At 40.3% G+C, this 27,943-nt stretch overlaps 1 protein-coding gene across 3 annotated transcripts; it reads left to right on the plus strand.

Moving 5' to 3' along the window:
- The first annotated feature begins 285 nt into the window (after positions 1 to 285).
- On the plus strand, positions 286 to 27,596 carry LOC133526329 (uncharacterized). Of its 3 annotated transcripts, XM_061862887.1 has the most exons (18): positions 289 to 556; positions 1,008 to 1,096; positions 1,395 to 1,432; positions 2,019 to 2,210; positions 2,406 to 2,494; positions 3,763 to 3,884; positions 4,072 to 4,482; positions 4,917 to 5,279; positions 5,724 to 5,846; positions 7,782 to 7,826; positions 7,909 to 8,526; positions 11,076 to 11,219; positions 11,546 to 11,723; positions 12,091 to 12,448; positions 14,009 to 14,174; positions 17,892 to 18,087; positions 19,967 to 20,099; positions 26,440 to 27,596. In XM_061862887.1, the coding sequence occupies exons 1-18, from the start codon at positions 444 to 446 to the stop codon at positions 26,569 to 26,571; spliced, it is 3,510 nt and encodes a 1,169-aa protein (XP_061718871.1). In that variant the 5' UTR covers positions 289 to 443; the 3' UTR covers positions 26,572 to 27,596. The 3 variants fall into 3 exon arrangements, with proteins under 3 accessions (XP_061718869.1, XP_061718871.1, XP_061718870.1); XM_061862885.1 differs by lacking the exons at positions 5,724 to 5,846; positions 19,967 to 20,099; positions 26,440 to 27,596 and having other exon boundaries at positions 286 to 556; positions 17,892 to 18,916; XM_061862886.1 differs by lacking the exons at positions 289 to 556; positions 1,008 to 1,096; positions 1,395 to 1,432; positions 19,967 to 20,099; positions 26,440 to 27,596 and adding an exon at positions 1,835 to 1,942 and having other exon boundaries at positions 17,892 to 18,912.
- The last annotated feature ends 347 nt before the right edge of the window (positions 27,597 to 27,943 follow it).

The following is a 27,943-nucleotide window of genomic DNA, read 5'->3' on the forward strand; positions in this document are numbered from 1 at the left end:
GCAAAGAGTATAATAATGTATGGGCGTAGGGATTTTCGAATAAACTGCATTGTTTTCGAGAAAATACGATGGGTAAGGATATTTACCGCATCTCTACGAGTGGACTCCATTAACTCCATACCAGATGAGTATTTAGGCAACGCGAACGATTATTAATTGCAATTTGATTGTCCCGTCCGTCCCGTCTGAACTAGTCTGGACCAAACAAATACAATACTCACACCTTTAAACATGAACCCCCATTAAAACTCATGTGTTATTTAAAGCATACAAATTTTGCGTGTAGCGAAACGTCATAACCATATGTTGTCACCTGCGTCACACTGCGTCATATGATTTGAAATTTCGAATTTCAACGAATGATTCGTTGTTATGGTCGATTTCGTGTTGTATGTTTTTGTGTTATGCAAATAAATTGTTTTCTTTATTATTAGTTCGTTAATATGGATCCTTTAACGCCAAATAAAATACAGAGACTGATGCATTTAGCCGAAGATGCATCTTTCAATAAACGCAGGCAAGAAGAATTGTTTAAGTTTCCAACGGAAGTGAAACCGTGAGTAAATTATAATAATAAATCATGCTTGCTGATTTATGGTAGAGCTAATTCTCCGTGAACACTGGCCTGGTCTGGTGGAGTGAAAAGAGTTCAACTGATATTAGCTCGACTATATTTCTGGTTTGCATATTCAGACAACAAAAATGCATAATGCAAGAAAATTCCCTCACGTCACGTTCGGTGGTTCCCTGGCTCCACGAAGGGCGTGGGCTTTTTTTATGGACGAGTGGTTCCTTAAGGTTCCCTGTGTTTCTGACGTTTCCATGATCTGATGATAACTGATTCATATGAACCAGTGTTGCTGAGCTACAGTTGTAATTTACAAGTGTTAAAATGTTATATAAAACTTACATAAATTAAGATCTACTTTATTCTCCTATATTTCTATCAGCTGTGTTGTACTAATATAATATAATATTTTAACCATACATTAATTTTCCATTACCAGCCTTGGCCATCACTTAGCAGCCTTGTATAGTATGGAATCTGGTGCCTGTGAGTCTTCATCAGGTCTTTTGGATTTAGACCAAATACGAGGTAAAAATGATATTCTATTGTGGGTTTTTGTATGTATCATGTTTCCAGCCCAATATAAATGAAAGAGTATGCTATAAAATGTGTAATTTGTGGCTGTTGTAACACTTGTCTCTGTCTCTAACACCATTTGGTTGCTGTAGGCAATTGGTTGACCCAAGTAAATATATGAATTCATATACATTTCTGTACCTTACATTTTAATATTGTGGTGTTTGTTGCAGTTAGCACAAGAAAACAAAAACAGAATCCTTATAAATTGGGTCCTTGAATTATGTGTTAATTTTATTCTGATTTTCAGGTTTTGGTGAGTCAGAGGCTGGATCAATAGGCAAATCTGTAAGTTATAAAAGCATTTTGCAAGCAATCTGCAAGTTTTATATATTATGAAACTTCAAGTAAATTTTATGTAGAATTGTAGACCTATACTATTGTTGTATGTCTATGTACATATGTATGGGCCTTTGCCGACAGGCACACTGAACTAAGAGACTTTATATGATATTCAAGACTATTAAAAAGAACAATCATGTTCAGAACAAAGGGCTATATAATAAAAAATGTCTATGTAACATTGACTTAGCTGTATATCTTAACCCTTTATCATGTTGACAGTTCAGGCTGAACTATCAACTTACGAGTTATACTGCCTGTGCGGAGTTCCGCATGCTTTATATCAACCGAGTTATAACTAAGCCATTAGCTTGATATTGATAAAGGGTGAAGGGGCTAACATGGTTTTCGATATATATGATTATGAAATATGATTGTACAGGCACCATATAACTGATACATGCATCAACATCAAATTATATTATTTATCTTTGCCTCAACAGTAAAAAATATTCTGTAATAATTTGCAGATAAATACAGATATTTATGTTAGCCACTGAGGATCAGTATGTAAAAGCTCTCTATCTTCCAGACTGGTTTCTTCCCTGGCGAGATGACTGGCCGGTCCACCGGTGCCGAAGAAAACTTACCCAATGTACCCACAGGACTTTCACACACATTCTTGAACTTGGATTCTCTTAGCAAACAATTAGACGATCAGTCCTGTGAAGTCAATCAGATTATGAGACATTCTATTGCTACGAATTTTTCTCTTCATTCCAAGGTGAGATTTTTGCATTTTTTAATGTTTGTTACAGAATGATGAAAGAGAACTGTATCTGCTTCTTTCACTTCTCTGACATTGTTACTACACATACTTAAATACTGGCTTATAATTTTTATATTTCTTTTGTGCCAAGACTTCAGCCTGCTTCGCGTTTACCTGCTCTGCGCCTATGATTGTGTAATTTTTTTTCAGAACCTGACAGCAAATGAAGCTTCATTTGTGGCTAAATATGCCCCAATCCCAGTGCAACAGACTCCTACGATCACACTGGAGCCTTCAACGTAAGTCTCTGCCTATAATCTAAACATTGGTTTCGAGCCAGAAAAGATTCATTGATTGTTGTATACAAGACATGTAAAGTCTTATAAAAAATATTGCTTGCAAGTTTCACAGAGAAAGAAGTTGGCGCTGTGCTGTAGGGCCCCATGTTTTGTTGTATCTGAATTGTCAGGTGCCAACTTTTAATCACCAGATTTACCGAAGAACAAATTTGTCTTAGACTTTTGAAACTTACACATCAATCAATGAATCCTTGGAGCCATAACGCATTAACCTTTTCAACGCTTTCTCCCTCGCATCAAAATGTGGCATACACGCCAATATGTCAATTATTGAGAAACGAATTTAAACCTTATCTGTCAACAGTAAAATTGCTTTGACAGCGTCTGCCATGACCTCTTTAGTGGTCGTTGGCGTGGTAGGCACGACCACACGACCACTTTAGTGGCTCTAGGCGTTCAAAAGGTTAAGGAGCTGTACGCATAACTTAACATGACTGCCTTTGGACTGATCACCTAAGCTTTCTCTTAAAATACGCTTCTAATAAAATAAATAACAGATACATTTGATCCAGCATCTCTATATACGAACATTCATACTTAACGTGTGCCGTTCATTGTGATCTAGCTACCTATATAATAGGAAGTTTGGAAAGTATCTAAGCAAAATTCCAAAATAGTGATCATGAAAAATAAAATTATTAACCTTTCTAATAGTGTAAGGTGTAAGTACGCATAAAAAACTTGAAATTGGGCTCGTACGGCTTCCACTATAATTATTTACCTTTTTTTTCTGGTAGTGTACATTTTCTTTACGTGCTCTCCCCATATTTCCCGTGAAGTAATTTAAAATACTAGTAATTTTAGTAATTTGAATATTGATTTATTTTTATTTATATATATATATATATATATATATATATATATATATATATATATGTACCTATGCATTATTTTATGGTTATTTTTCTATCTATGTATATTTGTATCAATGTGTATTCAAAACGTGCATTTCATTAATTTCAGTGATTGTACACTTTTGTTTGTGTTTGTCATTCATTCACCGTTACTTCTGTTTTACTCCTTTCATCAAAGGTTAACTGGAAGAGATCCCATACAGGGATAAGTTCGCTTTTGTTGTATTTAATTTACTCTGTAACTGTGTTTTTAGTGTTTTTATTTCTATGTACAATAAAGTATATACATACATACATACATAAAATATTCGAACGTAATTAGTTGCTCATAAATATATTAACATATACTTGCAGGATAGACATATCTGCGGCCTCTATTGGAGATTACTTCAGGGACAGATGCCCTGAGTTTAGTAAGGTCCTTGGCCGTTCGGATAGTCCTAACCGATCTAGCATGCAGCCTAGCTTAACTGAAGGCAAGTTGTTATTTTATTTACGCATTTTAAACCTTTGATTATAAATGTGAAGATTCTTTTCGCATCATGTCTCTCTGTCTAGTATAATAAAATAATCTTTTTATTGTTAAATTAAAAATGAAAATCCTTTTTTTTTGGACAAATGTTTTTTTGTTTATATTTTTACACAACCTAACTCTTTTTGTAGTCTCACATTTCGAACAACCGGAGTCTCTTCAACGCCCCGGCAAACTCGACCCATCCTTAGACTGTGTCCCAGTCCGTCAACCCAGAATCATGAACGAGGCCGACGAATTAGAAAAACTCGCTGTCAAACAACAAGAACAAATCAACCACTTACTCATGAACCCATTCACGAGCCACACAGATTACAGATTAAAAACACAGGCAGATGGTTCGCAAAATGTAGACCCATTCAAAAAGCCTCAGCTATTTGTGCCTAAGCCGGAACCTCAAAAACTAAAGGTTGGAGCTACGGGTGCAAGTAATGAGTATTTAGTGAAGGCAGTCACACGGTCCTCGATGAAACCGGCCACAGGAGATGAGAGCTCCGTGGTTGATAGCTCGCTTAGCCTTTCCAAGATTGCTGAGTTTTTGGGTAAGTTTTTAGGGTTCCGTACCCAAAGGGTAAAACGGGGCCCTATTACTAAGACTCCGCTGTCTGTCCGTCTGTCACCAGGCTGTTTCTCATGAACCGTGTTAGCTAGACAGTTGAAATTTTCACAGACGATGTATTTCTGTTGCCGCTATAACAACAAATACTAAAAAGTTCAGAACCCTCGGTGGGCGAGTCCGACTCGCACTTGTCCGATTTTTTGTTCTTATTTTATTGACCTTACCCTTACCCTACAGGTGTGGCTCATGCGATTTCTAAACGTGATTAAGGTTTTCGAATTCAGTTGATTTTTTCGAGTTAGATTTTAGTCTCAAGTCAAGCATTTTTTTTTTCATTTAATTTGGTATTTGTAAACTGATTTTGTGTTGAGCTCAAACACAATGAAATTTTCGTTTAAACATCATTAAAATTTTCAGGGAACCAATCTGTTGTCAACGTCTCCGACATAATCGACAAATACTGCAAGGACAAAACCAAGCCTCTGCTAGAAGCCAACAAAATACCAAAGCAAGAACTACCCATCACCTATTTGAAGGACACTCGGAACGCAGAATCTGCAAACAGCGCCGGCAGCGTCAAAACAGTAATTTCTTTGAAAAAGCAGAACAAAGTCATTCCTGAAGTGTTAATTACGAGGGATTCCCTAACTAAAAACGCTCAGGCTGATAAGGAAAGTATTAAGAGCACTCGGTCTAAATCGCCTTCGTCTAGAACCCGCTCGACTTTGAGCACGGTGCAAGAGAAGTATCCTGTGGAGAGTCCGGGCCGGCCAAGTACAGGTGAGTACGTATGTTATAAATAATTCATTTTATAACTATGAATTTTTAATATTACTATAATATATTATGTACTCTACTTGTAGTATTCTTCTGCTAAAATTATCGAAACTATCAAGTACCTATCTTAATATCTCTTGTTGGCTTAAGGTTTCTGGATTTAGACTTAATCTGGATTTAGATTTAAAAAATAAATAGTGCTCTATAAGTTCCTAGACGTCTTATATGCGTAGTCCTAATAAAATACAGAATATATAGCTTTGCCTGACATAGCATCGCCATTTCGTGAAACTACTTATTCGCAGGCACAAGTATTTATTTTATGACATTAGCAGGCTCTCTCAGTGTATATATTACATATATCCTCTATAACAATGGTAACACTTCTATCGTAATTTCAAGCTGTGTTTGTTACTTGCATTGGTATAAAATGGTTGCACTTTTCAGGCGAAGTTAAATCTACACATGTCCCCTCCCCAAACTTTGAGTATAAAGAGTTAGATAAGTCGGTAGATTGGCGGGAAGTCATGCAACAGAAGTGTAGACGGCAGTCCAGCTTGGCTAATCAAGGTTTGTGGGCGCTTTGGCACAGGACTCGGTTAGGGGTGTTATCTGTTGTAGACGTGTGCGCCCCGCCGGTGTGCTGCCGCCGCCGGACTTTTTTGCCACGCGGTCGCCGCCGATAAATGATCGGCGTGAAATCGGCGTGACCTTGAGTTTTAACAATTAACTATTCCAAGATGGTATTTGAATTACAATATATATATATTTTAATTACATGTGTTACAGTTGTCAGATATATATCAATTAATTAAATGAAACTGAATAGCCAGTTGCACAAACTATTTGACGCACCGATTTAAGAAGCAGAGTAACCCTCAGTATTCAGCGTCAAGAAAGATGAGGGAGCGATATATGAAGTAGGATGTATTCCTGTCAATTGTGAATTCACATTGCCTCACATACGAAGGCAGCATTTGGGGCCTCAAGTTGGAAGAGAAAAGGAAAACTAACTGGCTAATGTTGCGACCATTCATCCTTGCTTATTTGCTTGCGTCTTAAAATGTAGTGGAGTCCAGCAAAAATCTGAGAACATTGATGTGTGAATATTCTCGAGACATTGAAAAAAGTCGTGTGCCAAAAATATCGAGAAATAGAAAGAGAGAGCCAGAGCGACACAGATTCACTGTCAATCTGGCGAACCGCGCAAGCGCTTGCCTCGCGGTTATGTGCAAGCTGTAAATGGGTGAAGCAAAATTTTCTTCTCAGTTTTTGCTATAGTTACAGTCACGTGGATCACTGGGGCTAATATGATTTGGTACAAAAGTTCTTGTAACAACTTGTGCTATTATATTGTCAGCTGCCTGACGGGAATAATAACAAGAAATATACCGAAATGGCGGCTTTTCTGAAGAAAATTGAACATGAAAGTTCTAGAGAGGTCTACAGATCAACCATTCCAAGACCAAAGTAATGGTAGTGGTAGTAGACAGGCAAAACAAACAGTCAAACAAGAATAAAATAAAAAAAATAAAAAATACAACATTATAAACAATAGGAATAGTAAGTGTCCAAATTAGGGAAATCAAGTTATTATACCTATCCTACATTCATTTACAAACCCTATTTGACTCATAGTCTATTCAAAACTTTACGTAATTCACCGATCAGTGTTCTGAATTGATCAAATTTTCAAGAAAAACAACACATTAATGATTTTTCTTAAGAAACCTGAAAGTCAAGGTCACGCCGAAAATACGCCGCCGATTTTTTGGCAACGCCGCCGCCGATCATTTTTTAATCGGCGCACACGTCTATATCTGTGTGAGAAAAAAAAAAGGAATTTGTAATTTAACAAATTTTGCATTTTGGGGACATCATTCATAACCCAACGACCACATCATCCATTCATAAAGACCCATCTACCCTAATGCTTTTTTCCTAATGATTTTTCTTTCTTTAGTTTAAAAAAATGCTTGCCTTCTTTTCTGCAAGCTGTCACAAAAACAATTTTGGGTTTCTTTCTGGCTTATTAATTTTATGATTCTTTATTGATATTTATTTGTGTTAATTTCTTGAATACATTTCTTTGCCTTTATACAATCTAGATTTCATGAGATGGATAGTATAGAAAGTTGGTAGAGAGGTATTGAGATTTAGGTCAGTTTCTCTTCGCAATGTCATCGGCTTTTTCAATGTTTACTAACAGTGCAAAACATACACATTCACTAACAAAGTGTTGTCCTGTCATGTTTTTGTCGCCTGTTATTACACTCATTCTATTGAAGGGGGTTTACTATTCGAAAAACAATGAATAGATTTTTAAGTATTTATTTACATTTTATACTTATACATTCTGTTAGACATACCTAGTTTTGAATAAAAACCAATAATCATTGTTTTATTGAATATGAACCATAACCAATTAACATTGTAACGTTTGATATTAACATGTGCTTATAATAATTTACAAACTGAATACTAAATTACATCCACTTGTTTCAGGACCATGGATCGAAATAAAAGCAACATCTGTTAAAGGATTTGTCGGTAAGCTATTTGTAGCACAATTTTCTTTATACAAATGATAAAAGATACAAGTAATAACAATCATTTTCTTTCACAATTTTAGGTGTAAATTGCCCCGCATCAATTTCAATAACAACCAAATCTGACAGCTGGCTGACTGCCACATTCAAATACGACCGCTCCGACACCACGAGACCCTTGCGGATCGAGCTGCCCCGCCAGCCGTTACTTCTCTCCCCTGGCAAAACCGAACAACTAACTCTAAACATCACATCCAGTGCCGAACTATCTACAGACTTACCATTCATCATCGCTGTCAAAGACAGCTCTATAGATCTCGAACAAGAGCAAAAAGGAACTTTGTCAGTGGATTTCAAAATGCCTGAAATTCGAGCTATATCCAGTTTCGGACCCAATAAAGTTGTATTTTCGCCGACTCAAGAACGAACTTTACTAGCGACGACGTTGGTTTTGCTCAGCGATTCACCAATCGATTTACAATTATCATTGTCGCTGGTAGACGGAAAGAATGTGTTTTCATTGAAAAATGTTCAAGAGATTAAAATGAGTGAGGTTAATAAGATCCTCGGGGCGGCGGAAGAGAAACATGCGTTAGCGAAACTAAAGAAAGCTAGCTCTTCTGTACAACTATGCCGGTTGACGAGAGGAAATGCTATTAGAGTGACTGTTGTTTTTGAAGCCCCTGGCCTTACTGAACGTGGTAAGTAAATGTTAAATTACAGTACATTTTAGACGGGATGAGTTTGACACCTCTGACCACCCTTTGACAAAAACCACTAACTACGACTAACTGTAAATATATTCGATTTAATTCAATAATTTAATTCAGAAAATAAATTCCATACAACATTACATTAAATTACAATAAAAAATTAAATTGAATATGTTAGTAACAATGGGTAAATCCTTAAGAAACTATGTTAGTAATAAATTGGTAAAATTACAATTACATATGGATAACACTTATAAAAGTATTTCCCTGCTGGGGTATGGAGCTGCATCCATCGCCTCAGTATCGGGGAGTCCCACCTCGCGGCCAGCAAAATATAAATATGGCGATATGGCGTGGTTTGTTGTTTTATAGGATATCAATATCGCGTGATACACAACTTTAGCAGGTAATATATGTACATACATAATCTATTTTAATCTATTATTGAATAACCAAGAGTTCTATACACGGTGCCCGTGAGCATTATGAGAGATTTTAACAGTATATTCCTGATCATAAAAAAGGTCCTATAAACTTTTTTGGAATTCGCTTAAATTCAGAGTAAAAGTCACTTACAAAAGAAAAAACATATTTTTATTGTTACTTAGTGCAAAACGCCTAATTGATCGAGAAGTTGCCACTATGGGACCTAGTCCAAATTGATGATTGATTTTCTTGATAGATGTCAAAAAGTGATAAGTAACACTTTGCAAAAATAGGTTTTACGAAAAAAGGTTCAAATTCTTTTTGAGTTAAGTACAGTTTTACAAAGTTATCGTTTGCATTTTATGTACAAACACATACATAAACTCGAAAAAAAGATAAAAAAATTTTTTTTGTGAAATTAACGTAAACTCATATAACATTTTTTTCCTTCTTTTGGCCTCAGAAATGCGTGGTTAAAATCTCTCGGGTTCCTCGTGGGCACCTTGTATAATAAAAAAATGCTTCTAGGTCTCACAAGATAGTCTTATTTAAAACTGTAACTTAAGGCCTGTACCGAAAAAAAGTTGTAAATTTCAAGCACCTGTAATTTTGTTTCTAAGCATGATGACTACTGCATTCTTACCGCGATAAAAAGTCTTATTATTATATTATATATTGCAATATAAATAATTCTGGTTTAACGCTGTTCGACATTACACCGGTGAATAGAAGAGATCACTGAAAATTGGGCTTTTCCAAAAAGCAAGAAAATTTGCAACATCCTACATTCCTGATTTCGAAACACTTAAAATCACCTCGAAGTTTCGTGCATTTCATAATAAATAACTAATTTAGTATGTTGTCTCTTGAACAGAGGCCTCGAAGCGGCAGGTCTCTAGTAACAAGTGAGGATCTGGGCCCATCTCAAAGATTGCTTATAGAATTTGCGAAAACGAAGCATACCTGTCGAAATTATCGTAAAAACTGTGGTAGATATGCGGCTAAATTGCAAATAACTACGATGAAAGTCAATTCAGTTCTTCGTACGAAGGTTAGGATAACTAAAGTTACAGAAAATGTGTGTTACTTAATTCTAGGCCAGGTCGAAAATCATACAATTTCTTTCGTATAAAAATCGCATTTGGTAGTTGACATAGAAAAGAGTAAGAGCTCCAAACACCCTGCAGTGCCGTTCTCTCAACCATTATTGGGCTCAAATCAAAAGTGTATTAAAAGAGAAAAATAAAACAGCCAAAAAACATTAACAATTCTAGCAGGTGATGGGCTGATGCAGGCAAATATGAAAAACGGGTCCGTAAAAGCTACCACTGAATGCGCTAGGAAGAAGCTGCCTATCACTCCTACAGAAAAAAATATAAATAAAAAAACTGACATATACCTAAATTAAAAGTCGCTTTTTAGGCTTCCGTAGCCAAATGGCAAAAAACGGAACCCTTATAGATTCGTCATGTCCGTCTGTCTGTCCGATTCTGTCACCGCCACTTTTTTCCGAAACTATAAGAGCTATACTGTTCAAACTTGGTAAGTAGATGTATTCTATGAACCGCATTAGGATTTTTACACAAAAATAGAAAAAAAAAACAATAAATTTTGGGGGTTCCCCATACTTAGAACTGAAACTCAAAAAATCTTTTTTCATCAAACCCATACGTGTGGGGTATCTATGGATAGGTCTTCAAAAATGATATTTAGGTTCCTAATATCATTTTTTTCTAAACTGAATAGTTTGCGCGGGAGACACTTCCAAAGTGAAAAAATGTGTCCCCCCCCCCCCCCCCCCCCTGTAACTTCTAAAATAACAGAATGAAAAATCTAAAAAAAATATATGATATACATTACCATGCAAACTTCCACCGAAAATTGGTTTGAACGAGATCTAGTAATAAATTAATACGTCATTAATGGTACGGAACCCTTTATGGGCGAGTCCGACTCGCACTTGGCCGTTTTTATTGTAGTTATTCTAAAAACCTTAGTTTATTCTCAATCGCATCAGTTTTATTAATTTGAAGTTAACAGTTTTTTTTCGGTACACCCTTTATACCAACATTGATGTTGACTTTGTTTCTCCTATTCATTTATATTCGTAGATAACGAGCTGGAGAAATATCAGGGCGCAGTGGTCGTCAACCTTATCGGCGTCGAGGCTTCTGTCAAAACGGTGGAGCTGTCCGCCTCCGTGGGGGCTGCTATGCTGCGCCTTAGTACGCAGGACAACCTCTGTTTCTCAAAGGGTAACTAAAAAGTGTTTCAATTGTTAATTTGTCTATGACCATTAGCGCCCGAGCCACTAATTTACTTTACGTCGCTTTTTAATACATCTATTCGTATATTTTGGATACTTTTATATTATATTTATAACTTTCGGAGCGATTAATTACCAAAAGTAATTCACTGAATCAAAAAACGTTACACCGACGACCACCAACACACCAACTTATCGAGTTATGTGGTAATAGCTTAGTACCAATCCTTAGTACTCTTAGTAGTAACTAGTGGGAATAACCGAACTATACGGGTTCTGTTACCATTTTGGCTAACTCATTTATTTTCCTTACAGAAGCCAAAATATTAAACTTAGTGAATGTGGGATCCCTGCGTGGAGCCTGGAACGTCAAGCTCAAGATAGAAGACAGCAGGGTGTTCGTGTTGTCCGCGACGACGGTGGAGCTAGCTCCCGGGGAAGCCAAGGGGATCACTATCTCGTATAAAGGGCCGGAGGATGTTGTGTATAATACGTAAGTTGTCATTTAAACAATATTAGGCTATTTTAAAATAAATTACAAAATAATTAACATATTACAATTCGAATGCCCCTCCGCCAATATTTGTACGCTCAGGAACATCAATATGTCGGTTAGTTGAGTGTAAGTTTAGAAATTCGAATGAAACTAGTATTGAACTATACGGATTTTGAACCACATCCGACATATCTTCGGTACCACTTGAGATCCTGATTGTAGACTCAAGTGGAGGCGCATTTTATTATTATGGAGATAACTCGGTATTGCAATTTTCACATGATAAGTTTATTATTGTTCTCAAGCATCAATCCACAATCCTATTAACAATACGATTTACTAATGCAACCATTGCATTCCACAGAATGTTAATGTTCGAAGAAACATTTTCCAGAGCCAAAACCACTTTAGAAATTCAGGGTGGCACAGAAAAGTTCCCCATCAAAACCAGCAACCCCATTCTATCGTGGGTCCGAAGCGGCCGAAAGGAAATAAGCTTGAAAAACTTCTCGGATAAAAAAGTTTTGGTTCGCTGTGATATAGTTGGTGATGCGTTTACTATAGACGTGCCCGGTGTGGACGCGAGGGGCATTAGCTGTATAATAAGTTTCAGCCCGAACGAATGCCGGCAGTTGCCGATCGTATATGCCCCGACGACGCATTTGCCGAATGCTGCGACGTTGTTTATAAAGATGGATAAGAACAATGATCACGTTAAGAAGGTAAGCAAATATGCAAACTCATTTTTCACGAAGATTTCGCTATAGTTAGTTTAAAAACAACAAAACAAAATTTATACTTTCAAACTAATTAAAAGGATAGAGAAATAATTAAGCATAGAGTGTTCACTCCGTACATGAATTTTCTTACTTAACCTTTTAACCGCCGTAGTCTGATATATGTAGACTTACAATATCCAGTATTTCGCCGCAGTCAGATACTTAAATAAGACAAAACTTCGTACCGGCGGCGACACGAGCGCGCTCGGTGAAAAGTCTCTAAACTGTTAATAATAAGAAGTTGTATGGAATGTCGAATGTCGGTTAAAACTTCTTATGTTTTTATACCTAGCTTTTTATCTTTGTATGGAGTGAGCACTATGCTAACTTATTTTTCTATGTTAAAATATAAACTGTACGTCAAAGTGGTAATTTTGTCACAATAGGGTTGTTTCCATCTACAAATCTTAGGGCAGAAAAGTATCCCAATAAATTCTTATGGATTATAAGAACATGTTAAACTACCTCTAGTGGCTAATGAGCATATTTTTGTAAATATTGAATTTAAAATATCTTTTAACACACGTCACGTGACCGAAGTCGAGACGACATTGAAGATTCTGATGACGTCACAACTCACTTTGACACTGGGCCATAACCGCGAAAATCGAAGTTCGTCATTGCGGGCATTTTTCTCTGTCATTCTAATTACGTCTCAGTAAAAGTAAAAGAAAAAGATCCCCACAATATACGATTTTCGGTTTTTGCGGTAGGCCTCCCGTTGTCTGTTCCAAAAGTAAGTATATAGGTCTGTTCTCGCACAAAATTTAATACTCAAGCCGTAGCCATTTTGGTGGTGGGCAATTAATTGAAACTTCGATATCTGCACTAAAAATTAACATCATAGAAATGCTAATGGATAATAAATACTTTATGATATATAATAACTCATTATTACAGAAAACATATTTTATTAGCTGGTTTAAAGCCCACACGCACGCATACACAGCTTGCCCACCACCTAAATGGCTACGGCTTGAGTATCAAATTCTGCACTGAGAATAGACAACGGGAGGCCTTGGTGTTACGTGTGTATGTACCTATATAATTACTTTACTCTTTGGTATGTACATAGTTATGTGTCAAACCGTAAACTGTGACGTCATACAATTTTCAAAGAGCGTTTTGGGCGCGAAAGCATGGGTCAAAATATATTTTGTTAATTTAACATATTTAAAGCCGTTGTTAGGGTAAAAGTTAAATTTCAGGGCAACGTTTGGTTAATATAGAACGTATTACAAGCGTTTCAAAAAATTGGAAACAACCCTATTCACAAATTGACAAAAACTATACAGTCAACAGCAGATATAGCTATAGAGAAGTGGGTATGGCATTCAGACTGCATGTGTAGCGCTCTTATTCTCTCAAGAAATTTCAACTATGTATTAAAAAAAAAAAAAAAATCTAATAGTTGTTTTCTGTTCGTTATGAAAATTTCGTCTGCCTTGTCACTTTAGGAACTATTATAAAGAACAATATGTTATGATTCCCCTTTGATTACAGATAAACCTCTTCGGTTGTGCGAGCGGCGACGCCCTGCGCTGGGTCGGACTGGCCACGTACGGGGAGACCGCGCTGGTGCGGGCTGTCGCTCGCTCCCCCGTAGACCTCAAGCTGACCAACAAGTCCCCCATGCCGGCCTTCATCTGCGCCAGGGTCAACTTTAACTGTGAGTATTAACATAGAGATTAACATACACATAGACAATACCATAATATATTGTAGGCGTATTTTTGAATACTCAGTAAAAAATAAAAATCTAAATATTAATAGTGCTTTGGCCGTTTTTTTATTTAATTTAAACCTGGCGTCTATATTGTGTTAGTTAGAAACAAATCTTAAATTACATCAGTTGATAAATTTATCGATCTTAATTTAAAGCCGGGTCCACACAGAACGAGCATACGCGCGAGGCAATTTCCTCACACACAAACCGGCCAGTGTAGACGTGCCTTGGCCGAGGCGGCGCGCTCGGGCGAGGAAAACGCACGCGCCGCCTCGGCCGAGGCACGTCTACACTGGCCGGTTTGAGCGTGAGGAAATTGCCTCGCACGTACGTGCTCGCTCGCTCGCTCTGTGTGGACACGCCTAAATACATTCATAATTTACACATGCCCAAAAAATACAATCTTAAGGCCTGCGAAAACCGGCGGAGCGACGTGCACATCACTTTAAACTTATCAATGTATGTATATTCTTCCCTATTTCAATAACATTAGCGCATGCGTTTTCGTCGCCCTAGCGCGCCGCCTCGGCCGAGGCACGTCTATACTGGCCGTTTTGTGCGCGAGGAAATTGCCTCACGCGTATGCTCAGGTATAAATTTGAATGCTCCGAGTCCGACCTCGAAGCATCACGGAGGATTTTTACTCCGCGGCATCCACGAGCACGTTAGAGAATACCGTGGCGGTAGGCGCCGGCATGCCGCGGTATTATCCCCCGGTATAGTCAATCGATTTGAAGCTGGCCCCGAGCGGCTCTTTTGTCTAATTGTTAAGTAAAACCGCGCGTGCCACTACCTGAAAAAAAGGGTCGTATAATTCTAATTGGCACCCGAGCGCGGGCTAGTCCAACGCTCAAAAAACCAGTGTAGGTGTGCTCTCCGATAACGCGGCTTTGTTCCGCGTCTCCAGGACACATTTTAGACTGGTTCGGTAGCGTTTGACTCGCCGGTACTCAGTCACCGTAGAGGGACCACACAAGAAAGCGTAAATTAATTTTCCATTGTGTTCCCGGTGTTCCCTATACTTAGAACTGAAACTCAAAAAATATTTTTCTTCAAACCCATACGTGTTGGGTATCTATGGATAGGTCTTCAAAAATGATATTGAGGTTTCTAATATCATTTTTTTCTAAACTGAATAGTTTGCGCGAGAAACGCTTCCAAAGTGGTAAAAGTGCTAAGGTTGACTGGTAGAGAATGCCTCATGGCATTAAGTTCGCCTTTTGTACATTAAGTTTGTCTTTTGTGCAATAAAGTTTTAAATAAATAAATAAATAAAATGTGCCCCCCCCCCCCTGTAACTTCTAAAATAAGAGAATAATAAACCTAAAAAAAATATATGATGTACATTACCATGCAAACTTCCACCAAAAATTGGTTTGAACGAGATCTAGTAAGTAGTTTTTTTTAATACGTCATAAATGGTACGGAACCTGTCATGGGCGAGTCCGACTCGCACTTGGCCGCTTTTTTGGAAGGCAAAACTGCGAAACAAATCCATGAAAGGATTTTACCTACGTTGGGTAGTTCGTGTCCTTCCTACGAAACGGTTCGACATTGGGTAAATGAGCTTAAGCGAGGTAGGACAAGCATTGGAAGATACACCTCGCCCTGGAGCCCCGAAAACGGCAGTTTTACCCGAAGTCATCGATAACATCCATGATTTAGTTTTAGCTGACCCCAGATTGAAAGTACGTGAATTAGCTGAAGCCACAAACATCTCTTCTGAGCGGGTTTATTTTATAAATAATAAATATTATAGGACATTAGTACACAAATTGACTAAGTTCTTCTGTAGGTACCTAGACAACGACATACATAATATATGTATATAAATACTTAAATACATAGGAAACACCCATGACTGAGGAACAAATATCAGTGCTCATCACACAAATAAATTCCCTTACCAGGATTTTATTTTACACAAGCTTTGTGCAAGGTGGGTGCCGCGATTACTGACTCCAGAATTCGCATGCGAATATCTGATGAAAAATTGCCGGTGTATAAAAAAAATCTAACAGATTGTATTGGCCGTTTTGTCACTATGGATGAAACCTGGATCCATCACTACATCTCGGAGACGAAACAACAGTCGAAACAATGGGTTAGTGAAACAGCTCCAAAGAAAGCCAAATGCATTCCGTCTGCTGGAAACGTGATGGAGTCTGTGTTTTGAGACGAAAAGGGAATACTTTTAACTGCCAAGGGGAAAACTATAACTGGAGCATACTATGCATCACTTTTGGATCAGTTACAGGCGGCAATAGCTGAAAATCTTGTCGCTGCACAAAAATTGTCGGACTTACGATTTGAACTCCTTCCACACCCTGCTTATTCACCAGATTTGGCTCCGTGGGACTATCACCTCTTCCTGAAACTCAAAAAATTTCGTTCAGGGCGAAAATTAAGTCCAATGAGGAGGTTATACGGGAGGTCAATGCGTATTTTGAGGCCCTTGAAGAGACGCACTTCCGCGAAGGATAGATAAGTTGCAGAGTCGTTGGGACAAGTGCGTAGAACTTCGGGGGGAATACGTAGAGAAATAAATGAAATACATTTGCAATAAAATAATATTTTTTCATATGAAACCATGTTACTTCTCAAACAACCCTCGTATCGCGGTGGATTTTAGCTCGTCGGTGTGCGCTGCGCGGAGTAAATCCTCCTCGGTGATCTGCGCTGCGCTCCGCCGGTTTGAGCAGGCTTTTAATTAAATTTACATTAGGTACATATGGTGTTACTTTCCCGCACTAGTGCGATAATTAGCACATAACGTAACTATGTCGAAAATTTAAATGACCATATGTACTGAAAAACGTTGTACAGTCAGCGTCAAATACTTTGTAGCAACCAAAGTAGCCAAATAGTTCGGTACACCATATATTTAGTATGGTGTACCGAACTATTTGGCCACTTTGACTGCTGCAAAGTATTTGACGCTGACTGTACGATACAAGTGCCAATAGGTAGATCGCAACTCGTGTCGATTAAAGACACTCCTTTCGGTCATGTTTAAATTTTTCGCCACTTGTTGCGAATTTCTTACTTTGAGCACTTGCAACGATACGAGTACTATTACGAAATAGTACTTACATTGTGATACAAGTGCGCTACGTTAGTTATTGCACACGAGGCGATATTGTATAAAGAGCGTACTCCCATCTTAAAGGCCGGCAACGCACTTACAACCCCTCTGGTGTTGCAGGTGTCCATGAGCGGCGGTGATCGCTTACCATCAGGTGATCCGCCTGCTCGTTTGTCTCCTCTACCATAAAAAAAAAAAATTGTGCGAGCGCGCAATAGGAAAGCCGATGTGTTTAATGACCAATGCACACGTGTTTCATATAATGTTTTAGTACGAGTCTAATATCTGTCAATCTGCCTGCTGGTCTCTCGATTCAGCCGCTGGCGTCCGGTGGCAGTCCTTGTAAAATGTATTCGACCAATTTACGAGTAAGAAGGCTGCGTTTCCATACATATTATTAGCAATAACTAACCTAACAAGTGCCATAATATAATGAATAAGCACGCGTGCGCGTTTAATATTTAGGATTATGAGCCTAAAATTCGTTCAATAACTTTCACGTTACAAACATGTTGAAAATAACTATTATATACAAATATAATTCGTTTAAGTTACAGTCAATGTGTCGTTTTCAGTGCAATACATGTCCCTGGCCGGGTCCTCGCATCTGGTCGGTGCGCGGCACGTGGTCCGCGGGCGCGGCACCCACACGCTGTCCCTGCGCGTGGACTGGGCGCGCGTGGAGCGCCGCGCCATGGAGGCGCGCTCGCCCACGCTCGCCACGCTCACCGCGCTCACCGGGCCCGAGCTCACCCGCCACCGGATACTCAGGTGACACTAACTTGTTATCCCTGCGCGTGGACTGGGCGCGCGTGGAGCGCCGCGCCATGGAGGCGCGCTCGCCCACGCTCGCCACGCTCACCGCGCTCACCGGGCCCGAGCTCACCCGCCACCGGATACTCAGGTGACACTAACTTGTTATCCCTGCGCGTGGACTGGGCGCGCGTGGAGCGCCGCGCCATGGAGGCGCGCTCGCCCACGCTCGCCACGCTCACCGCGCTCACCGGGCCCGAGCTCACCCGCCACCGGATACTCAGGTGACACTAACTTGTTATCCCTGCGCGTGGACTGGGCGCGCGTGGAGCGCCGCGCCATGGAGGCGCGCTCGCCCACGCTCGCCACGCTCACCGCGCTCACCGGGCCCGAGCTCACCCGCCACCGGATACTCAGGTGACACTAACTTGTTATCCCTGCGCGTGGACTGGGCGCGCGTGGAGCGCCGCGCCATGGAGGCGCGCTCGCCCACGCTCGCCACGCTCACCGCGCTCACCGGGCCCGAGCTCACCCGCCACCGGATACTCAGGTGACACTAACTTGTTATCCCTGCGCGTGGACTGGGCGCGCGTGGAGCGCCGCGCCATGGAGGCGCGCTCGCCCACGCTCGCCACGCTCACCGCGCTCACCGGGCCCGAGCTCACCCGCCACCGGATACTCAGGTGACACTAACTTGTTATCCCTGCGCGTGGACTGGGCGCGCGTGGAGCGCCGCGCCATGGAGGCGCGCTCGCCCACGCTCGCCACGCTCACCGCGCTCACCGGGCCCGAGCTCACCCGCCACCGGATACTCAGGTGACACTAACTTGTTATCCCTGCGCGTGGACTGGGCGCGCGTGGAGCGCCGCGCCATGGAGGCGCGCTCGCCCACGCTCGCCACGCTCACCGCGCTCACCGGGCCCGAGCTCACCCGCCACCGGATACTCAGGTGACACTAACTTGTTATCCCTGCGCGTGGACTGGGCGCGCGTGGAGCGCCGCGCCATGGAGGTTAGTAGTATAAGGTTTTTTGTAATCTTCTTTTGATTCAAATAAATTAAAAGAAAACAACTGAGTTTCTTTATTCGCGTAGCAGTATCTTTTCGAAGACCTCTCACTTATAAACTTCTTTATAATAGTTAAGTTCGTAGTAGATTGGAATCTGCTTCTGTAATGTGGAATCCTTTCTTTAATGTCCATAAGACCCGAATTGAAATTCCAGTGCTTTAATGAACTCTTTCTGGAAGATAATTAATTAAATTATATATATATATATTGGGCTCGCATATACATTGAAAAATGTATGGACGCAGATTTGTTTGGCAGATCATTCATTAGGCCTCTTTAATATTCGTTATAAAAATAGGGGTAAAATATTGCAAGCATTTTTTTATACATTTACTTTAGTTAAATATAACTATTAGTTTATACTATTATTCTTCTTCAATTGTACCTCGATATTTGTAAATTAGGAAATTATAGGTCTATAAGAAAATCAATTTGTTGCTATTAGGTAAGTTGCTCATATGTTTATTTTAAGTTTATTGTTTATTTCTCCGTAAATAAGTAAAATACTTTCACTGCAAGAGGCAACTGAGTGTTTAATTATCGTAACAATTGAGAAAACAGTTATCGTAACTGAATAGTTGTAAAATTTCCAATAAAAAGTTATTGGCTCGTTGATAGGGTTGTAGCGACACTTATGACGGGGTACTAACCTTTCTTGAATAGGCCAGAATAAGTCCGTTTTTCAATGCACTAACAGTTTATTTTGAAGGAAATTTCCAATCCTAACCACATTTTGCTTCATTTTACACGGCACATTTAACTTTACAAAAAAATTTAATGAAATTGGTTTTACTTAGCAGCTAACGTAATATTTCCCAATACAATACAGAATACTCAGAGATGAGAACACCGGAGAACTGGATACCTCGCTGCTGCCGGACAACCTGAAGATGCTGATCGGACCATTCGAAGGCGAAGAAGTTGACCTGGATACTGTGCTCACGGATTTCGAAGAAACCAAGGTAGGAGGCATTGACCCTATTAACGAGCAACTTAACCCTTTAAACGCCACGCTTATCGCGTGGTGCGTCACTGTGAACCTTGACGGAAATCACGAAGGTTGACGTCTTTGGCGATAGCTACGAAATTCTCGACTGTGTACTTGAACCTACGTCTAAATCAGTTATCCCGCCGGGAACCCGCCTAGAGGGCGCTCGTAAATTTTGCTTAGATGCCAGAAAATCCACTAAGCGGGTTATTGCTATTGGTAGCTATTTTTGAGGATTGAATAACTGGAGACGCCTTGGCTGTAATTTTCAGTACAAAACAGTCTCCCGATTTCTGCGGGTGAGGGGCACGTCAAATGTATGGCTATTTCTACGTAACGTACAAATAGCCATGTCAGATAAAAATCAATCCATACAATCCATATGACCATTGGCCGAGCTTTTCGACAGAGGGGTAAGCTCTTAACCCATTCAGGGCCAGCGACTCAGCGTATGGGTCATGCTCAAACAGTTCCGCAGGGCCAGTGACTCACATGTGAGTCATGAAGAAAGAGTTGATTGAAAAATTCGCGGCCTGGCCAATTAAAAAAATTTTTTTTTCTTTTTTCTGCCGCCATTTTGAACTGTCATTATTCAACTGTCTTCCCGCGAAATTTCAATTAGCGTCTATATTTAAAAGCAATTTTACGGCATATTTAAAGTTACGTGTCGGTAGATATCGTGAATTTTTTTTTTTTTTATAACGATAGGCAAGCGTTTGACCACGATCTCACCTGATGGTAAGTGATGATGCGGTCTACGGTGGAGCACGCTTACCTATGAGATACCTATTTACCCTAGCCTTGAAGAGACCCAGATTGTACTCATGCGGAAACACAGACTCGGGCAGGGCATTCCACTCCTTGGCAGTTCGCATAAGAAATGTTGAAGCAAAACGCTTCGTGCGTATTTGTGGAATACCTACCATGAAGCGATGCCGGAGTATACTCTTACAGAGTATGGAAGTGACCGAAATCGGTCTATAGTTGGCAGGGTCAGCCCGGCTACCTTTTTTCGGTACTGGTTGCACATTAGCAAGCTTCCAAGATTTCGGAACCTGACCGGTAGTCATAGAGAGGCGGAAGAGGCGCGTCAATATGGGACATAGCTCAGGAGCACAGGTTTTAAGAACTATGGCTGAAATACCGTCAGGACCATTTGCTTTGTTCACGTCTAGGTTTTGCAGCACTTTGCGGACCTCCGTCTGACGTATGCGTATGTCCGACATAGAAGTCTCGCAAACTAGTGGACTAGGAGGTTTTGCGCCAGTTACATCTAGACGTGAAGATTCAGCGAAGATGGAAGCAAATAAATTCGCTTTCTCTTCAGCAGTGTGGGCAAGTGACCCATCTGGTTTCAGCAGTGGGGGTAGTGAGGGGCGGCAGAAGTTCGATTCGACTGATTTCGCTAGGGTCCAAAACGCTTTACTACCCGTAGGGTGCGCAGCAAGTTTGTTTCCTGTCCGGCGTATATGGTCAAATCGAGCCTTCCGTAGAGCCTTTTTACTGGACTTGGTTGCCCTATTATAGGCTCTCTTCTTAACTGGTATGTCACTAGCATTGCGGTTTCGAGCATCAGCCCAGGCAAGGAAGGCCTCGTGTTTCTGTGCTTCAGCACGTCGGCACTCAGCTCTTAACCAGGGTTGTGCTTTGCTAGATGTGCTTGAATCGGAAAAAGGAATAAAGTATTCCATACCTTGGCGCAGCACATCAGTTATAGCATCCGCACATGCTGAAGGATCACCCGAACAGAAGCACAAGGGCCGCCAAGGATAGGATGCAAAAAAACGAGCGCTGCGCGAGCGAGTCTGCTGACTTATATCGCCATATCCGCCTAGTGCCTGTTGGGCTATATCGGGTGGGGAATATACCGACACAGACTTCACTAGACAGTGGTCAGAGCTACCTAAAGGTGACGACACTGACACCGCGTAGTGATCTGGGTCGGTAGTCAGCAGAAGGTCCAGGCAATTGGCTGTTTGGCCGTCAACATCTGGAACCCTCGTTGCCCCTTGGACCAACTGGGTGAGGTTTAATGCCAGAGCGAGTTTTCGCATCTCTCTCCCAGCATGGTCAGTGTGCTGGTATGGGAATAGCCATTCTTGGTGGTGGGCATTAAAATCCCCCAGCAAAACCAGTTGGGCAGTTGGGTGTTTATGTTGAGCGGCTTCCGCCGCCTCACTTAGATACTCTGTGAGCCTGGTCGTCTCCCGATCTCCGCTGTGCGACCGGTAAACACAGGCATAGAGAATCTTCTCTATGCCTGTATCTACCAGTACCCATAGGGTGGAGAAGTTGGGGTCTTCAAGGCATCGGAGACGCCGACAGCAAATGTCATCGCGGGCGTACACGCACACACCAGCACGGGGCTTAAAATTGTGCTCCAGAGAGTACCCTGGGTAGCATAGGTACGCCACGTCAGCCGGACATCTTATCTGCGTCTCCGAGAGAAATAAGAGGGCCGGTTTTTCAGTCTCAAGGTGGTGGTGGACTGCATTGAGATTTGAGTGCAATCCTCGAACGTTTGAGAGGTGCACTTTTAGTGAGAGGGAGTGCAGCCGCTGTTTACCGTTTCTCTTGTTTCTCTTTGCCATATTTTAATTTGTGAAGGAATAGGTATGGAGGAAGACGGTAGTGAATTTAGGCTATGAGCTGCTTACCATTAAGACGTACACTGCGAGACCACACCAGAGGGATACTAGCCTGGAGACTGCGGGGACGCCCGGGCCCCCCCGAAGTTGTCCATAGGGCCCTCTCGTCCGGTCGCCAACCGGCACTATGGCGCAACCCGGGATTTTTCGCTAGTTGGCGGGGCAGCCTTTCACAAGGGGCTAGCTTGGTACTTGGGCCGGGCCCCCTACTAACTGCGGTCGGCCAGCGGTGAACCGTGCCTCGGATCCCGCTACCCTCCGCGACTAGCTCCCAGTGTGGGGAAAACAGTATACGTCAGACCGGCTTGCAAGCTGCTAGCAACCAATTCGACCCGTCCTCACTTGTGGCGACACCGACCTTCGTGCCGGAACACGGCTAGGCCATTTGGCGACACGTCTTAGATCGGTGGGTGGTCATAAGCCTCGGCCGAAGCCTACCACCATATTGTCACCTGATTAGCACCACCCGGGGACCACGTGTAGGGATTCGTATTACAGGGTATCCTCCTACGGACGTGGGTGACTCAGCCCCCAAAAAATGAAGAAATTAGAGCAGCGTGCTGTGATTAAATACCTGCATAAAAAAGGATTGACACCGAAGCAAATTTATGATGATATGTAAAGTACATTAGGGCAATCCTGTCCATCATATACGATGGTGAAAAAATGGGCAGCTGAATTCAAGCGTGGACAAGATATTATCGCAGATGACCCTCGTCCCGGGAGGCCAACAACGGTGACTAACACGGACAATGTGGCACTTATATGCGAAATGATAATGAAAGACCGGCGATTAAAGGTGCGGGAAATAGCTGACATCGTAGGCATCTCTTATGAAAGAACTCAAAATATTATAGTCAACGAATTTTCCAAGGTGTCGGCGAGATGGATCCCGAGGCTTCTTTCAGTGGAACAAAAAATCGCTCGCCGTACTAATTCACGTGAATGTCTAGACCTGTATGAAGCCGATACTCAAGACTATTGACTATATGATAATTACTTTTACCAAAACAAAGATAACGATCGACCAAGTAAGCTTATCGGACACACTTGGACGATAAACAATGAATGCATCTGAGCGGCGGTATTACCTTTCATATGGCATTTTCACAGGAGTTCAAGAAGTGTTTCACCCCATCCGTATTAGAGATGTATTTTGGAGTAATATGAGAAATAGTATTTAGTCACGATTTATTCGTCGGCAACTTTATACTGCTCCTGTGCTGTTTAGTGATTTCGTATTTTGTGAATTACCGGAACTTTTTTGTTTATTTTTAATTTTTGGTAATAGCTTTTATCGCTAACTGTACTTTGTTTTTCACATGCAACTAATACTTATCGAGACAATTGTAAGAACCCCAAACACAATTCGTTTGCGTTGTTTTGTCACATAGTTGTCATAGCCATTTTCTGTTCATCAGATCAGCTCCGTGTTGATTAAAATGTTGCATTGTCAATCCGATTTACATATGTATGCAAAATTTCATCTTAATCGGAAATCGGGAAATGGGTCAAATTGAACTTCCAAGATATGACCCAAAAAACAACAACAACAAACACAGTTAGTTAAATATGTAAAAAGTAAAAATGTGCATTCCTACAAACTGCAATCTTTTTTTTTTTGATAGGCACAGAAAAAAGGTGGTTAGTAAAAATGTTGTATAATGTTGTTCAACTGGCAGGCTTCATAAGCGGCGATTTATTTACCGGACGCGCCAGGCCAGAGTCCCATAAGCTGAGTCATACGTTTTAGCAAAAAACGGTTTGTATGGTGGCCCGGCGTATTGTGTACGCTCGACGGGTCTTGGCCATGAATGGGTTAATAATGGAGTCTCCAGTTGTTAAATCCTTCAAGGGTAGAGCTATAGATAAAGAGAATTTAAAATAAAGGTTGTCAAAGAAAACTTTGTAGCCACAGTAAATTTACTGTCATCTTTCCACACATGACGACACGACACGACCTATTATGAGCGATTATCTTTAGAAATAAGGACGGAAACGGCCGATACAATTTTCAAGCGTCGATTGAGAAACTTTTTGTTGGAGAACCCATTATTTTTGCATTTGATTTTATTATTGCTTTTCTATAAATTCTGGCTTGACGATTCTTTTCAGGTTAAAATTTCCATTTAATAATTGTTGCTATGTGGATAATGTTATTTTTAGTCATTATTAGAATTTATTTTTGACGATGACAATATAGATTCATACATATTGACATGAATGTAATTTGTAATGCAATCGTATGTTGTGCTATAAATAAATCTGAATCATGATTAAAACTTTTAGAACGCTATTTGATTTTGATCCTTATTCTTTCACCGATATGTGTTAAATTTGTTAAATATCAAAAAGTGGCGACATCTAATAGATCAAAGGCTAAAGTTATCCACAACCTTTAGTCGATGCCCAGTAAGAAGGCAGTTGGGAAAAAACACATTTGAGCTATGAAATCTTAAATACCGGCCAAGTGCGAGGCGGACTCGCGCACGAAGGGTTCCGTACCATCACGCAAAAAAACACGTTGAATGGGAGCCCCACTTCAATATTTATTTTCTGTTTTTTGTATTTGTTATTATTGCAGCAACAGAAATACATAATCTTTGAAAATTTCAACTGTCTAGCTATCACGGTTCATGAGATACAGCCTGGTGACAGAGAGACGCAGTGGGGTCTTTGTAATAAGGAGTTCCGTTTTTACCCTTTGGGCAGGCCTATGGAACTCTCCGCGCGAGCTCGGATATATACCTACGAATCTCGTCCTGTTCACGGTACAAAAGCAAGCCAGTTGGTTGTCACACGCGCTCGCGTACGCACGCCGCGTCGCCGCGCGCTCGAATATGCCAAAATGTATGCGAGAGAAATATCTTCGTCTTCATTATTATTTTTAATTACGATATACGTTGTCTATTTATGATTTCTATAATAAATTTCTTTATTGTGTATCTATCAAGTATTGAACTTTAAACGAATTTTTCCATTAAATTTTGCTGGGTTAATTGTGCGGTTTATAAAACGGCGTAAACACTGCGGTTACTGCACAGAGATATGACCTTTTAAAATGTTTCGCAGTCACTCGTCGGAATGAAACGCATAAACGGAATATTATAATTAGTTATTGCAACTTATCTCTTGTCTTGGTTGTCTGGAAGAGACAGATCAGACAAAAGAGATCGCTTTTTAGCGATAAGACCGCCTGTTCGTAGGTAGTCTTAAAGCTTGTATTTCGCTTTCGGTGTATTTTTTAACTGTATGGTGCACAATAAAGAATATTTACTTACCTACTTATCTTGCTCACAGTTATTTTACGCTACCCTCTTATACAGCTAATGGCAAGTTCTAATGCTAGTTATACCATTAAAACTTTTATTTGTACCTACTTAAGTAGGTAGATGTCTTTTATAGAATCTGGTTAAAGTAGGTACTTATTTGTAAAATCATTTCTAAGCGTCGGCAACCCTAGCGTTGCGCCAGTGCGCGCGGCGCGGGGAGCGGCGCGTTGAAGGTCAGTCCATTGTATTTTTGTGTAGGTATTTGCCATTTCTTTGAGAGATAAGTATTTGTTCGTAAGAACTATTATATAAGCTGTGCTTTGGGTACGGAACCCTAAAAAGCAGAGTATTTTAATACCATCCAATACTTACGAATGTTTTATTTTTTCCTCAGGTTTCTCTGGTTGATCTGATTGGAGGTCTGCAGGAGCTGAAGGCACAGATAGAATTGCCCGTCGACCTCTCCGAGGAAACAATCATCATGACCGACGACACGGTGTTAGAACACCATACGCTTTACGAATAATCATCTGAAAATGTTTCTTGTCGAACGCGATGAAATGCTTGACTAATATGCGACTGGTTCGCTTTTTCGTAAAGCCGGACCAGAAATATATGATCATTCTCAAGAGGGCGCTGTTATTCTCATATATAGGGTGACCAGTTTAGTATGGATAATTTAGTTCCAATGAAATTTCGCAATATGGCGCGTGATCATATATTCTGGTCAGGCTTTACTTTTATAAATGATGAAACATTAGGAAATAATGGTTAAGCCCGTCTGTAGTATCCAGTATTTTCAGCCAACCACAGTATTTTCGTACAATACCGACTTCCATCCGCTATCTCCAGGACCAAACAGATGACTGGAAAATTAATGTGTTGTACTTGAGAAGACTTGTAAAAAGTATATAATTTATTAGGAGTTCAACCTCGTTATTTAGGACATATCCTGAATAAACAGGTGATAATTAATTGTTTGATTACTTGACTGTGATATCTGAACACAACCTTATTATTTACATAATAAGAGTGGGTGTACGTCATTTATTCATTTAGAACAGACTACTCCAGGTGGGAATAGTTGCATTCATATGAATCCTTCCCATCTGGCTCAGTCTCATGTACGGCGGCGGTCATGTGGACCCCGGACAAATGATTTCCCCGCTTAGCTAATTTTGCTCTTGGACGTAAACTAGCTTGTTAACCGTGCTAGAGGAGCTATATTATATGTAGTTAACACATTCACCGCTGAGATATCGTTGTAGTGCTACATCGTAACCAATAACATGAATTTCCCGGTATGTAGCGAAAATTCTTCGTAGAGGCAAACGTCGACGTGCGCTGAATGGGTTAATTTTTTTTTGCATAAATCTGCAATATTTAGAAATCCGTCCTTACGAATCAGCGTTTAAAGAATGTTTTAGTTCTATGAACTTGATATAGCCAGCTGTCTAGCATGGATAACAATTTCCATTTAGATATAAGGTTTTGTATTGTTTAGGATATACATAATTTATATGAAGCAATAAAAAACTATTTTCAATTCTTTATCATTTATTATTTTCTTAACCATTTATATTTATTCCAATCGTTTTCCTATTTTTTTTAAATCATTGTATCTAAGAGATTCCGACTGTCAATCGTAGTTATCCGTTAGAAATGATCTTTTAAAAATATTGCCTAAACTTATAAAACTAAAATGCATTTCCACTTATAATGTAGTCATTAAACACCGCAAAATGATAAACTATATATACAGGACTAAGACGGTTCATACAATTCAAATGGTTACTTTTTGCTACTAACGTGACAATCCTTTACAGTAAACCCCTTATTGGGATATGAGACAGAAGTGGGAGGTAAGATGAAAGAATTCGAATGCAAACAAAGTATCC

This window comes from Cydia pomonella, chromosome 16, assembly GCF_033807575.1.
Source record: "Cydia pomonella isolate Wapato2018A chromosome 16, ilCydPomo1, whole genome shotgun sequence".
Classification (NCBI taxonomy): domain Eukaryota; kingdom Metazoa; phylum Arthropoda; class Insecta; order Lepidoptera; family Tortricidae; genus Cydia; species Cydia pomonella.

Coding starts and splice junctions, on each gene's coding strand:
- LOC133526329 (XM_061862887.1), top strand. CDS start 444: ATGGATCCTTTAACGCCAAATAAAATACAGAGACTGATGCATTTAGCC. Junction 2,495..3,762: donor ATCACACTGGAGCCTTCAAC/GTAAGTCTCTGC, acceptor ATATACTTGCAG/GATAGACATATCTGCGGCCT. Junction 11,724..12,090: donor GAGGATGTTGTGTATAATAC/GTAAGTTGTCAT, acceptor TGCATTCCACAG/AATGTTAATGTTCGAAGAAA.